This window comes from Salvelinus fontinalis, chromosome 2, assembly GCF_029448725.1.
Source record: "Salvelinus fontinalis isolate EN_2023a chromosome 2, ASM2944872v1, whole genome shotgun sequence".
In the NCBI taxonomy this organism is placed as follows: Eukaryota; Metazoa; Chordata; class Actinopteri; order Salmoniformes; family Salmonidae; genus Salvelinus; species Salvelinus fontinalis.
In genome coordinates this window covers 36,545,533-36,558,681 of record NC_074666.1, presented here as the reverse complement: position 1 = coordinate 36,558,681, position 13,149 = coordinate 36,545,533, and the positions used below count along the sequence as shown (strand labels likewise).

At 42.6% G+C, this 13,149-nt stretch overlaps 1 protein-coding gene across 1 annotated transcript in view; it reads right to left on the bottom strand.

Annotated features, from left to right (window-relative positions):
* The window catches only part of p2rx5 (purinergic receptor P2X, ligand-gated ion channel, 5), a 40,668-nt gene that overhangs the window by 16,075 nt on the left and 11,444 nt on the right, over window positions 1-13,149 (bottom strand). Inside the window, 6 exon segments of the mRNA XM_055873496.1 lie at window positions 8,755-8,896; window positions 9,765-9,845; window positions 10,274-10,358; window positions 10,696-10,771; window positions 11,409-11,480; window positions 12,416-12,566. Coding sequence (XP_055729471.1) covers window positions 8,755-8,896; window positions 9,765-9,845; window positions 10,274-10,358; window positions 10,696-10,771; window positions 11,409-11,480; window positions 12,416-12,566 — 607 coding nt within the window.

Sequence of the window (13,149 nt, the reverse complement as noted above, 5' to 3'; positions counted from 1 at the left end):
GTTTTTTACGGCCCCTGGGATGATCTTGATTTATTATTAGAACCGGCCCGCAGACCGCAGCAAGCCGGCAGCCCGCAGATCTTTTACACGCACCAATACTACATTTCCCACAATGCAACGGTGACGCACCGAGCAGTAGGCTGCTTCATTTCAATATTTATTGGCACAGCAGTCGTCAGCATCACAGTAAAATTAACTTTCAGATACCCATCAAAAATGGCAAAACGGAAGGTGGACACTGAGAACCGGGGGTTTCAAACAAGGTGGGAGTCGGAGTATATGTTCACGGAGGTAGCTGGAAAACCTGTGTGTCTTCTGTGTGGAGAAAGTGTGGCGGTACTGAAAGAGTATAATCTGAGACGACATTATGAAACGAAACACGCGGACAAAAACAAGAATATGGACATGGAACAAAGGCTACAAAAGGCAGAGGAATTAGAACGAGGCCTCAAATCTCGACAGGCTCTGTTCAAAAAAGCCAAATCACAAGGCCAGGCTGCTGTCAAGGCCAGTTTTATTTTGGCAGAAGAGATCGCTAAATCAGCCCGGCCATTTACGGAGGGGGATTTCATCAAAAACTGCATGATTAAAGTTTGTGACGAAGTTTGCCCAGAAAAAAGGCAACTCTTTTTAAATGTGAGTCTGAGCAGAAACACCATTGCCGAGAGAGTAGACCAGTTGTCCATCAATCTAAAAGAGCAGCTTGTGAAAAAGGGAAAAGATTTCATTGCATATTCCTTGGCTGTGGATGAGAGCACCGACATTTCTGACATTGCCCAGTTGTCAATTTTCATCCGCGGAGTGGACTCCAGCCTAAGCGTGACAGAGGAGTTTTTGGCTTTACGTCCTATGCATGGCACAACTACGGGGCATGATTTGTATGAAGAGGTGTCAAGATGTGTAAATGAGATGGAGCTGCCTTGGGAAAAACTCGTGGGTTTGACAACCGACGGAGCACCTGCGATGTGTGGACACAGGAGCGGACTGGTGGCGAAGATACGGGAAAAGATGCAAGAGGAAAACGCGACAGGTGAGCTGACAGCTTATCATTGTATCATACACCAGGAAGCGTTGTGCGGTAAAGCCTTGAAAATGGAGCATGTAATGAGCATCATCACGCGCACAGTTAACTTTATCAGAGCCAAAGGTTTGAATCACCGCCAGTTCAAGGCATTTCTGACGGAGTTAGAAATGGAGCATGGTGATTTGCCTTATCACACAGAGGTGCGATGGCTAAGCCAGGGAAAGGTGCTTCAAAGATGTTTCGAGCTTCGTGAGGAGATTTGTCTGTTCTTGGACAGCAAAGGGAAAGACACAACACAACTCCGAGACGAAATGTTTCTGTGTGAAATGGCTTTTCTGTGTGACATTACGAGTCATCTGAATGCAATGAACTTGCAGCTGCAGGGTCGGGATCATGTCATCTCTGATATGTACAGTACAGTGAAGGCATTTAAAACCAAACTGACTCTGTGGGAGACGCAGATGCGGAAAGAAAATTTGAGCCACTTTCCCAGCTGCCAGACCATGAAAGAGAAGCTCTCTACCAGTGCGTTCCCGAGCGCACAGTTGGCTGATAAAATAGGTATGCTTGCCGCTGACTTTCGACGCCGATTTGCTGACTTTGAAGCACAAAAAAGCAGGTTGGAACTGCTCGGTAACCCATTTGCTGTTGACGTGGAAAGCTCACCACCAAACCTCCAAATGGAGTTGATTGACCTCCAATGCAATGATGCACTGAGGGCAAAATATGCGGCAGTGGGTGCTGCGGAGTTCGCCCGTTTCCTCCCCGACACAATGCCCCAGCTGCGCATCCAGGCTGCTCAAACGTTGTCTATGTTTGGCAGCACATACCTGTGTGAACAACTGTTTTCTTTGATGAACCTGAACAAAACATCACACAGAAGTCGACTTACTGCTGAACACCTCCACTCAATTCTGAGGATTTCCTCAGCTCAGAGCCTTACCCCGAACATTGATGAACTTGTGGAAAAGATGGGACACCACCAAGTATCACCCTCAACCTCAAACAAGTGAACATTACTGTGCAATCACATATTTAGAGTTTTTACTCAGTTCAAGTTTAAAAGTTAAAGTTTAATATTTGTTTTCACTGCATGTTACTTCTCCTTAAACAAAGTGTTGTTTTTGATTAATAGATTTTTGCACTTTATTTTATTGTATTTCAATCCAATTATATTTTAAAAATATTTCAGTTGAGTGGATGATAGAAAATTGCTATTATTGTTTTTTTCTTTGAAGTAAATTTAGCCCACTTTTGCTAAAATAGAAAATATAGGCTACTGATGGTGCCTTGAATACCGGTTTCTTTCATTTAATGTTCATGTTATGGGGATTTTTATATAAAGGAAATTTGTCTTTTGTGTCTGTTGAAAATTAAAGATTACTGACAGAGCCATAAGAAAATATTGCTTTATTTATCTGATCATATTGGAATATATTTGTTAGGTTTTCAGTAGGTTCAATTAGGTTCACTAGACTATATGCGTCATTTAAAAATTTTTCAATGAACATTCGAACAGTCCGGCCCTCGGCTTGTAGCTAAATTTTTTATTTGGCCCTCCGTCCATTTGACTTTGACACCCCTGCCCTAGACCCACTCCAATTCGCATACCTCCCAAACAAATCCACAGAAGACGCAATCTCAATCGCACTCCACACTTCCCTTTCCCACCTGGACAGAAGGAACACCTATGTGAGAATGCTGTTCATTGACTTCAGCTCAGCTTTCAACACCATAGTGCCCACGAAGCTCATCACTAAGCTAAGGAACCTAGGACTAAACACCTCCCTCTGCAACTGAATCCTGGACCCCTTGACGGGCCACCCCCAGGTGTAAAGGGTAGGCAACAACCCGTATGCCATGCTGATCCTCAACTCTGGGGCACCTCAGGAGTTTGTACTTAGTACACTCTTGTACTCCCTGTTCACCCACGACTGCGTGGCCAAACACGACTCCAACACTATCGTTAAGTTTTCTGATGACACAACGATGAGACAGCCTATAGGGAGGAGGTCATAGAACTGGGAGTGTGGTGCTAGGACAACAAGCTCTCCCTCAATGTGAGCAAGACAAAGGAGCTGATCGTGGACCACAGGAAAAGGCAGGCCGAACAGGCCCCCATTATAACATCAAAGGGGCTGTAGTGGAGCCGGTCGAGAGTTTCAAGTTTCAACGAACTATCATGGTCCAAACACACCAAGACAGTCGTTAAGAGGGCACAACAAAACCTTTTCCTTTTCAGGAGACTGAAAAGATTTGGCATGGGTCCCCAGATCCTCAAAAAGTTCTACAGCTGCACCATTGAGCGCATCCTGACCGTTTGCATCACCGCCTGGTATGGCAACTGCTCGGCATCTGACCGTAAGTCACTACAGAGGGTCGTGCGTACGGCCCAGTACATCACTAGGGCCAAGCTTCCTGCCATCCAGGACCTATATAATAGGGGGTGTCAGAGGAAAGCCCATAAAATTGTCAGAGACTCCAGTCACCCAAGTTATAGACTGTTTTCTCTGCTACCGTACAGCAAGCGGTATCGGAGTGCCAAGTCTCGGACCAAAAGGCTCCTTAACAGCTTCCACCCCCAAGCCATAAGACTGTTGACAATTAATCAAATGGCCACCGGACTATTACATTGACCCCCCCAATTTGTTTTGTACACTGCTGCTACTCGCTGTTTATTATCTATGCATAGTGTCACGGCTGTCGTTGAAGAAAGACCAAGGTGCAGCGTGGTGAGTGTACATATTCCTTTTATTTAGAAATGACGCCGACAAAAACAATAAACAATACAAAACAACCGTGAATTAAGGGCTATGGGCCACAAACAAAGTTAACTTCCCACAAAGAAAGGAGGGAAAGGGCTACCTAAGTATGGTTCCCAATCAGAGACAACAATAGACAGCTGTCCCTGATTGAGAACCATACCCGGCCAAAACATAGAAATACAAAATCATTGAAAAACAAAACATAGAATGCCCACCCCAAATCACACCCTCGTTGCCGACCCCGGACTGGGGACCCTCGTTGCGGGCTCCGGACTGGGCACCCTCGCTGCGGGCCCCGGACTGGGCACCCTCGTTGCGAGCTCCGGACTGGGGACCCTCCCTGGAGGCTCCGGACTGGAAAACGTCGCTGGAGGCTCCGGACTGGAAAACGTCGCTGGAGGCTCCGGACTGGAAAACGTCGCTGGAGGCTCCGGACTGGAAAACGTCGCTGGAGGCTCCGGACTGGGGACCGTCGCTGGAGGCTCCGGACTGGGGACCGTCGCTGGAGGCTCCGGACTGGGGACTGTCGCTGGAAGCTTCGGACTGGAGACCTTCGCTGGAGGCTCCGGACTAGAGGCCGTCGTTGGAGGCTTCGTGCCATGACTCCTCACTGGAGGCTTCGTGCCATGGATCATCACTGGAGGCTTCTTGCCATGGATCATCACTGGAGGCTTCGTGCCATGGATCATCACTGGAGGCTTCTTGCCATGGATCATCACTGGAGGCTTCATGCCATGGATCATCACTGGAGGCTTCTTGCCATGGATCATCACTGGAGGCTTCTTGCCATGGATCATCCCTGGAGGCTTCGTGCCATGGATCATCACTGGAGGCTTCTTGCCATGGATCATCACTGGAGTGAGGAGACGTATGGGCAGTCTGGTACGTGGAGCTGCCACAGGGCTCACCAGGCTGGGGAGACATACAGGAGGCTTAGTTCTGGGCGCAGGCACAGGACTCACCAGGATGGAGAGACATACAGGAGGCTTTGTCCTTGGCAGAGGGCCGATACACTGGGCCATGGAGGCGCACTGGAGGTCTCGAGCCTAGAGCCTGCACAACACGTCCTGGCTGGATGGTTATCTTCGCACAGGACGCACTGGGCTGTGCAGACGCAACGGAGACACTGTGCGTAGAGCCGGTGCAGGATATACTGGGCCGAGGAGGCGCACTGGAGGTCTGGAGAGCAAGGCTGGCACAACCTGTCCTGTCTGGATGCTCACCCTAGCCTGGCAGATGCGGGGAGCTGGGATGTAGCGCACCGGGCTGTGAACGCGCACTGGAGACACCGTGCGCTCCACCACATAACACGGTGCCTGACCAGTACGACGCTCGCCACAGGTCTCCAACCTGACTCAGCCAATCTCCTCGTGTGCCACCCCGCTGCCTCTCGGGCTTCCTCGCTAAGGAAGACCAAGGTGCAGTGTTGTAAGCGTACATAGTCCTTTTATTTAGAAATGACGCCGACAAAAACAATAAACAATACAAAACAACCGTGAAGCTTAAGGGCTATGTGCCACAAACAAAGTTAACTTCCCACAAAGAAAGGATGGAAAAGGGCTACCTAAGTATGGTTCCCAATCAGAGACAACGATAGACAGCTGTCCCTGATTGAGAACCATACCCGGCCAAAACATAGAAATACAAAATCATAGAAAAACAAAACATTGAATGCTCACCCCAAATCACACCCTGACCAAACCAAATAGAGACATAAAAAGGCTCACAAAGGTCAGTGCGTGACACATAGTCATTTCACTCCTACCTACGTGTAAAAATTACCTCAACTAAACTGTACCCCACGCACACTGACTCGGTACTGGTACCCCCTGTATATAGCCTCGTTATTGTTATGTTATTGTGTTACTTTTTATTATTTTTGTATTTTATTTTTTACTTCAGTTTATTTGGTAAATATTTTCTTTAACTCTTCTTGAACTGCACTGTTGGTTAAGGGCTTGTAACTAAGCATTTCACGGTAAGGTCTACACTTGTTGTATTCGGCGCATGTGACAAATTGATTTGATTTGACATATGGTAAGAATGGCTCTGGTTAACTATTGTTTTCTTCTATGCTGGGTGTCCTGCTACACTAACAACCAGAGGTAGTGTTTACTTGTAAATGTCTAACCTGACCTTGCTGGGAAGTTGAGGTGAGGGCACGTTATACAGGACTCTGTGTCAAGCCACTTAATAGAGATCTAACAACTGTTATGTTTCATAATGTTGTTATTATGCAACATTAGTTGTTATTCATTTCAATTTCATGCCTAATGACCGCAGCCGACATGGCAAAAGGCAAATTAAATGTCATCAAAATAATGGTAATTACCTAACTGCCTGAAAGCAAGCATCATTATGAAATGGACTGGAGGAAGAGAGACTTTTACTGCCTCAGAAACCCGGATCCGGGATCACCCCCCACCCCCCCCACACTGATTAGCATCGCTAGTCAGGCGTCACAATTAAATAGTAGCATCTAAATATCATTAAATCACAAGTCCAAGACACCTAATGAAAGATACAGATCCTGTGAATAAAGCCACCATTTCAGATTTTTTAAATGTTTTACAGGGAAGACACAATATGTAAATCTATTAGCTAAACACGTTAGCAAAAATCACCATTTTTCTTGTCCACCATTTTCTCTCAACATCAGTAGCTATCACCAATTCGGCTAAACTAAGATATTGATAGCCACTAACCAAGAAAAAAACTCATCAGATGACAGTCTGATAACATATTTATGGTATAGGATAGGTTTTGTTAGAAAAATGTGCATATTTCAGGTATAAATCATAGTTTGCCATTGCAGCCAGCATCACAAATCTCACCAAAGCTCCTAGAATTACTACAGACAGCAACGTGTATTACCAATTTACTCATCATAAAACATTTCTTAAAAATACACAGCACATAGCAATGGAAAAACACAGATCTTGTGAATTCAGACAACATTTCAGATTTTCTAAGTGTTTTACGGCGAAAACACAATAAATCGTTATATTAGCATACCACATTTGCAAACGTTACCCGACCATTGATTCAAGCCAAAGAGAGCGATATCGTTATCATCGCCAAAAAATATTAATTTTTTCACTAACCTCCTCAGAATTCTTCCGATGACACTCCTGTAACATCATATTACACAATCCATATAGAGTTTGATCGAAAATGTGCATATTTAGCGGCACAAATCGTGCTTACACAATGGAAATAGTGTTCAACTACTCAAGCAATCTGCCCGGCGCCATTTTGAAAATACAACTATTTTTATCGAAAACTATTCATAAACATGACTAAAAAAAAATCCAGGTTGGACATGAAATGAAAGATGCATTAGTTATTAATGCAACCGCAGAGTTAGATTTTTAAAATTAACGTTACTAGACATACAGTGTGCGTTACAGCCAGACTAGTGCCGCAATAACGGCGTCACTATTCACCATTATTGAGTTTACATTTTTCCACATAAAAACGGAATAACATCATAAATAGCTCTTACTTTTCGACGAGCTTCCATCAGAATCTTGCCATGGTGGTTCTTTGTCCAAAAGAATCGTTGCTTGGTTGTAAAACGTTGCATTCAACTTCTGATATAGCAGCTAACAGTAGCTAACCATAGCTATTTTGCCCCAACGTGTCCAAATCCTCAAGGCGCAATACTGAGGAAATTCCGAAAAATAGCAATATACTCGCATAATCTGATATAACTCGGTTTAAAATAGCTTCGTTATGATGCTTCTAACACCTATGTCTAATTAAATTACAGATGGATACATCTAGCGTTTAAAATTGAGCGTTTGAAAATGGCATCCTGAGGTCCTCTTCGCGTAATGCTCAGCGTCGAAAGGAAGGCTCCTCTCGCTCCTTGGCCTTTTATAACCTCTGAGAGCTACGCAGCAAGCCCATTCCACTTCTCATTGGTTACTGACATCCAGGGGAAGACGGGTGCAGTTCATGTCGTTCCATAGGATATACACAGACTTTTAAAACTGAACTGAAACCAGAGCTTCGCTCTCAGACCATCGCAGTACCTGTCATGGATTTCGCTGTAGAAAGAGTTCTGGGTCACCCACAGACATAATTCCAACGCTTTATGAAACTAGAGAGTGTTTTCTATCCAATAGAATTAATAATATGCATATTGTACGAGCAAGAATTGAGCACGAGGCAGTTTAATTTGGCGACACCCAGAAATAAAAAATGCTAACTGCGCCCCCTATTGACAAAAGGTTATTAAGGGCTTGTAACTAAGCATTTCACGGTAAGGTCTACACTTGTTGTATTCGGCGCATGTGACAAATTGATTTGATTTGACATATGGTAAGAATGGCTCTGGTTAACTATTGTTTTCTTCTATGCTGGGTGTCCTGCTACACTAACAACCAGAGGTAGTGTTTACTTGTAAATGTCTAACCTGACCTTGCTGGGAAGTTGAGGTGAGGGCACGTTATACAGGGCTCTGTGTCAAGCCACTTAATAGAGATCTAACAACTGTTATGTTTCATAATGTTATTATTATGCAACATTAGTTGTTATTCATTTCAATTTCATGCCGAATGACCGCAGCCGACATGGCAAAAGGCAAATTAAATGTCATCAAAATAATGGTAATTACCTAACTGCCTGAAAGCAAGCATCATTATGAAATGGACTGGAGGATGAGAGACCTACATCCCTCCCACACTGCTTGGATAGCATGACGAAGGACTGAAAAACATAATTCGGACTCACTGTTAAACTAGAAACCCAACCCTGATTACTGACTGTTTAATGCATTGTATTGAGTGTCTTTCCTGGGTAGCAACGTACTGTATGCTGATAAACCTTCGTTTTTATACAACATTGCTGCCCCTCTATGCCAGGTCTTCCTCTGCCAGGGAAAAAGTTCACCTAACCTCAATGGGACTACTTGATTAAATAAAGTGTACATTTCAAAACAAAAAGATTGTAAATATGTACCACTACAGCCATGTCCTGAAAGTCGTGTCCAGTCCTGCTGACCAGGTCTCCCAGACGAAAGATGGGGCAGTAGGGTTGGAGGACGTTGTCATAGGAACATCTCTTTAGATAGGAGTCATTACCGGTGTCCAGAACATTTGACCTGAGGGGAAAGAAGACAGAACAGGACATGTAGCTTTTAGCCTTGTGCTTAGTAGTTCAGTATCATACTTTTCCTTGTCTAAATCCCAAAAAGGTCATAGGCCTAAAACATAAAAAACTGAGCAGTGAAGTTATCTTATCAGCTTCAAATAACAAGCTTTCTCTTTGACCCTTACTTAGATAAGGAATAGCACAGAGCTACATATCATATCAAGTAACTTTATAGATCAATTACTTCATAGTTTAGACATTTTCCATTCAATACACACAACGTAATCAAAAGATCTACAACTGAAATGATCAATTGGCAGAGGTCTGACGTCTCTGTAATTTCCAGGTTAGGCTTGGAAAGACAATACCAATGTTCTAGCTGATTAAACCTTCTACAACAGCCTTATTGGCATGAGAGCCCAGTGAGCCAATCAGATCTGTTTTAACACCTGTCCAGGGCTGGGCCTGCTTTGCTGTCAAGGACGTCTCAGATGACCTCACCACACACACACACACACACACACAATCACACACACACAATCACACACACACAATCACACACACACACACACACACACACACACACACACACACACACACACACACACACACACACACACACACACACACACACACACACACACACGCGGCCCTGGGCTATATGGCCTTGGGGGTATATAAATAGAAGGGACTGTGCACCCTCATAGCTATTCAAAGCAGTGCTAGGACATGTATTCCCCACTGCCCAACTCACACATACTTACTGATCTATGTCACTGACACTGACTGTGTCGTGTCTGTAGAAACAGACAGTCTCTCGGGACTACTTTGAGGACTGTATGAACAAGCACCACTTAGCACCACTCATAACCACTTACTTGGAGAATTCAAACTTCGGAAACCTGACAAAGTTCTTGATGTAAATTGTGAAGTTTTCTGCCTTGCTTAATAAAGCCTCCCTGGAAATGAAGGGGAAAAGTGTTAATCCAGAGTGACTGCTACATAATGGTAGATAATCAGGACAAGGTACTTCATGCTGAAGTACATAATGTACAGATGTAGGATCTTAATCTTTTGTTGCTGAGAATTTTCCTCCAAAGCAGGAAATGCAAACTTGTAGTGTATTTGAGTTTTAAAAAGGCTTCTAAAATTTGTCATTTCTACTTTGAAATGTCAGACTTGATTTGCACTAACATAAAAATGTATCAACCCCTACAAAAATGTCCATTAGTTATAATCCACATAATAATTCACATGTCCTGTTGCTGCAGGATTATATTCCTGCTGCAGCAAATTGGCTCAAATTAAGATCCTCAATCTGTAGTGGAGTGTCAATGCAAAAGTGAGTATTTCATTATTTTCACAGCAAAAGAGGATGAATTCTCACAAGGGTTTCCGGCCCGTCTCGACGGGACACCAGCCATGTATCTCACAGGTCCCTGTAGAGTTTAAACACAGTCCAGTCTTTACCCCTGCAGGGAAAAGCAAAGATCCCTGTCAACATCCTGGAAAGACATAATACTCTGGGTGGAAATTAGGGGGAATGGTAACACGAAGGAGATCCCAGAGTTGAATAATTTTAACATGCAAAATATATATTTTTTTATGTCAATATCAAGGAATTTTTTAAAAGAGACATTTGTCCAATTACAACCCTGGTGATTCTCATACACTTCCAAAAATGAGTGGTGTACATGTGCATTTAAGAGAAATGTGACCATAACCAGTGTTAATCTGTAAATAAATGTTATCTTGGAAATTGAAATTGAAATGAGATAGACTGCCCCAGTTGACCACATTAGTCCTTACCATTGCCAGCTATTACCACCTCACCCTCGGCACAATCCTCATTATTTACACATTGGCCATCTGGCACCTTAGGGCTCTGGGTAAAAAAGGACACGTTGCTGTAGTTAAAAATGCAAACCTGTATTCAAAGCTGTGTATTGAAGAGCCTAGAGACGACGGCAACATACAATAGCATGGTGAACACAATAGGGAGTATCATTTGAATGCTAAAGCAATTTAGGAATACACAATGTTATTGGACCAGTGAACAGTGACACATTGCCCCCTTCATACTATGAACATTTTTATCATTATTAAATATAATTTATATATTTTTCATAACTTTTCTGAAAATCATCATAACGGCACCGAAAGCCTACTACAATATCAAATAAGCAAGTATTGGAAGACAATGTCTTGGTCAAGCCATCTCTCTCTCGGGAAAAAACTGTTGGGCCTACTAAGGCATCATAATTACCTGCTATAGGCAGTTTGGATTCTGACATCCGCCCCAAATTACCAGTCGATTTTCTGTTTAATCTGCCATATATGGTGAGAATACTTACATCATCAAAGCGGATTTTAATTTCCTTGTTTGATTGGATCATTAAAGTATTTCTATCTCAGCTGCACAGTCATCCAATCTCTATCTCAGAATTGGGGGATCTTTCAAAATAGAGTCAATTAACAAGATTTGTCTCGATTACGGTAGTACAACATTGCTTTTCACTCACCTCAGCACAGAACCCAAGCCTCTGATTTGGGGTCTCGAGGTAGTTTGTAACAATGAAGAAGACTTGTTCACCCTGAAAATCAACAACAAGCTAAAATGTTGGACACTGTACTTTCATCGGTCAGGTTAGTTAGGGGACTGTGTATTAATTGTACAAAATCAAAGCCCTAAATACATATTCATTTATCAAAGCTTTTAATGCCGCAAGCTTAAATGTAAATAGCACAGCTTCTCACTCCATATTAATATAGCCTTACAAAATGAAGGAGATCCAGTGGTGGCTGACTGGGCTCGCCATGTGGACAAGAGCAGACCTTTCTATTTAATCTGTTTATCATTGAGTCGCTAAAGGTTAAGAGAATTATAGCGATTAGACTTGGGGAACAACCCTCTCTCTTTTATTTAACAGGACAGATGTAATGGTTTGTCCCTTGAGGAGAAAAATGACTCAGTAGTTTATAGCTAAAATGTATATAGCGAAAGGTGTGATTGTCCCATTGCTCTATAGCCTGTAAAGTATAATGTCCAATGACCCCAATCATTGCCTTTTCCATGACCTTACAAAATAAACATTATTTAAAGACATCAGACATGTTCTTAAAAAGAATTGAAGAGCACACTAAATGCTTGTCAACTTTTCATATTCTAAAATAGATGTTCAAAATAGCTGACAAACATGCTTATGCCAGTGTTTCTAAAAGTGCACTATTCTCATGGCATGGCCAGATATACTGTCTCTATCGATGTGATATAAATCTGCATGTGGTGTCATGTTATTTTAAAAACTATTTGGGTGTGATTGAAAACTGATGAAAGTGAGTTAATGGTGAGACCCCATAAAAATGTGACTCATTGTACTTGAAATATACAACCAATGACTTGCTGTATCACTGATGAGCTTCAGCTTCAACTCAAATAGACTTGAATTAATCATCTAGCAGTAAAGCTATGTACTGCGCCAGCTTTACCTGTGTACATAAAACCTCCCCCAAAGTTCCCGGATCTCACCGTTGGAGGTATGACATAATCCTCAGCCCCCCATAGGTAAAGTCCAAATTCTGTGTTGTTGGTCATGACCACTCCTTTCAGCTTGGTGATGACAGAGCTCTGGACGGTCTCTTCCCTCGATTGGTACCCCTTCTTATACACTAAGACCCACCTGAGAATTTAAATGCACCGGTTATTGATTGATTGATTGATTGGTTGATTGGTTGATTTCTTACATTTAGTCTAAGCCTCAACTTTAAAAATATATATTTTTAAACCATTATAACTCGGTCACATTTGAAAATGTTGAGCCGTTGTCAGTCACATATAGAAATTACATTGATGGTAATTTGAACAAACTTTGATCAAATTACAGTATGGGCCTAGTGCCCTGGATATATTAAATCTTTCATTCATGTGCTGAGTCATAAGACATAGAAATGTCAAGCGCACTCTATAACACTGTCTATATTGTATGATAAAAAAATATATATAAATATATAATTTTATACTAATACAATTGCTCAGAGAAAGGGAATTTGTTTAACAAATAATATAAAAGAAGTCTCAAAAAGATAGTATCCCCTGTTTTAAATACTCCAGCAGGGCCCTTGCGATTTCAGTACTTCAGCATACCGTTTTCTGTAAGTTTCCTCATGGTTCTATTTAAAGACATTTTCTCAGAATATTCAGAGAACGTTAAGAAACAATGTGGGAATTTCAGCACTTCGGCATACCTGCTAGGAACACACTCA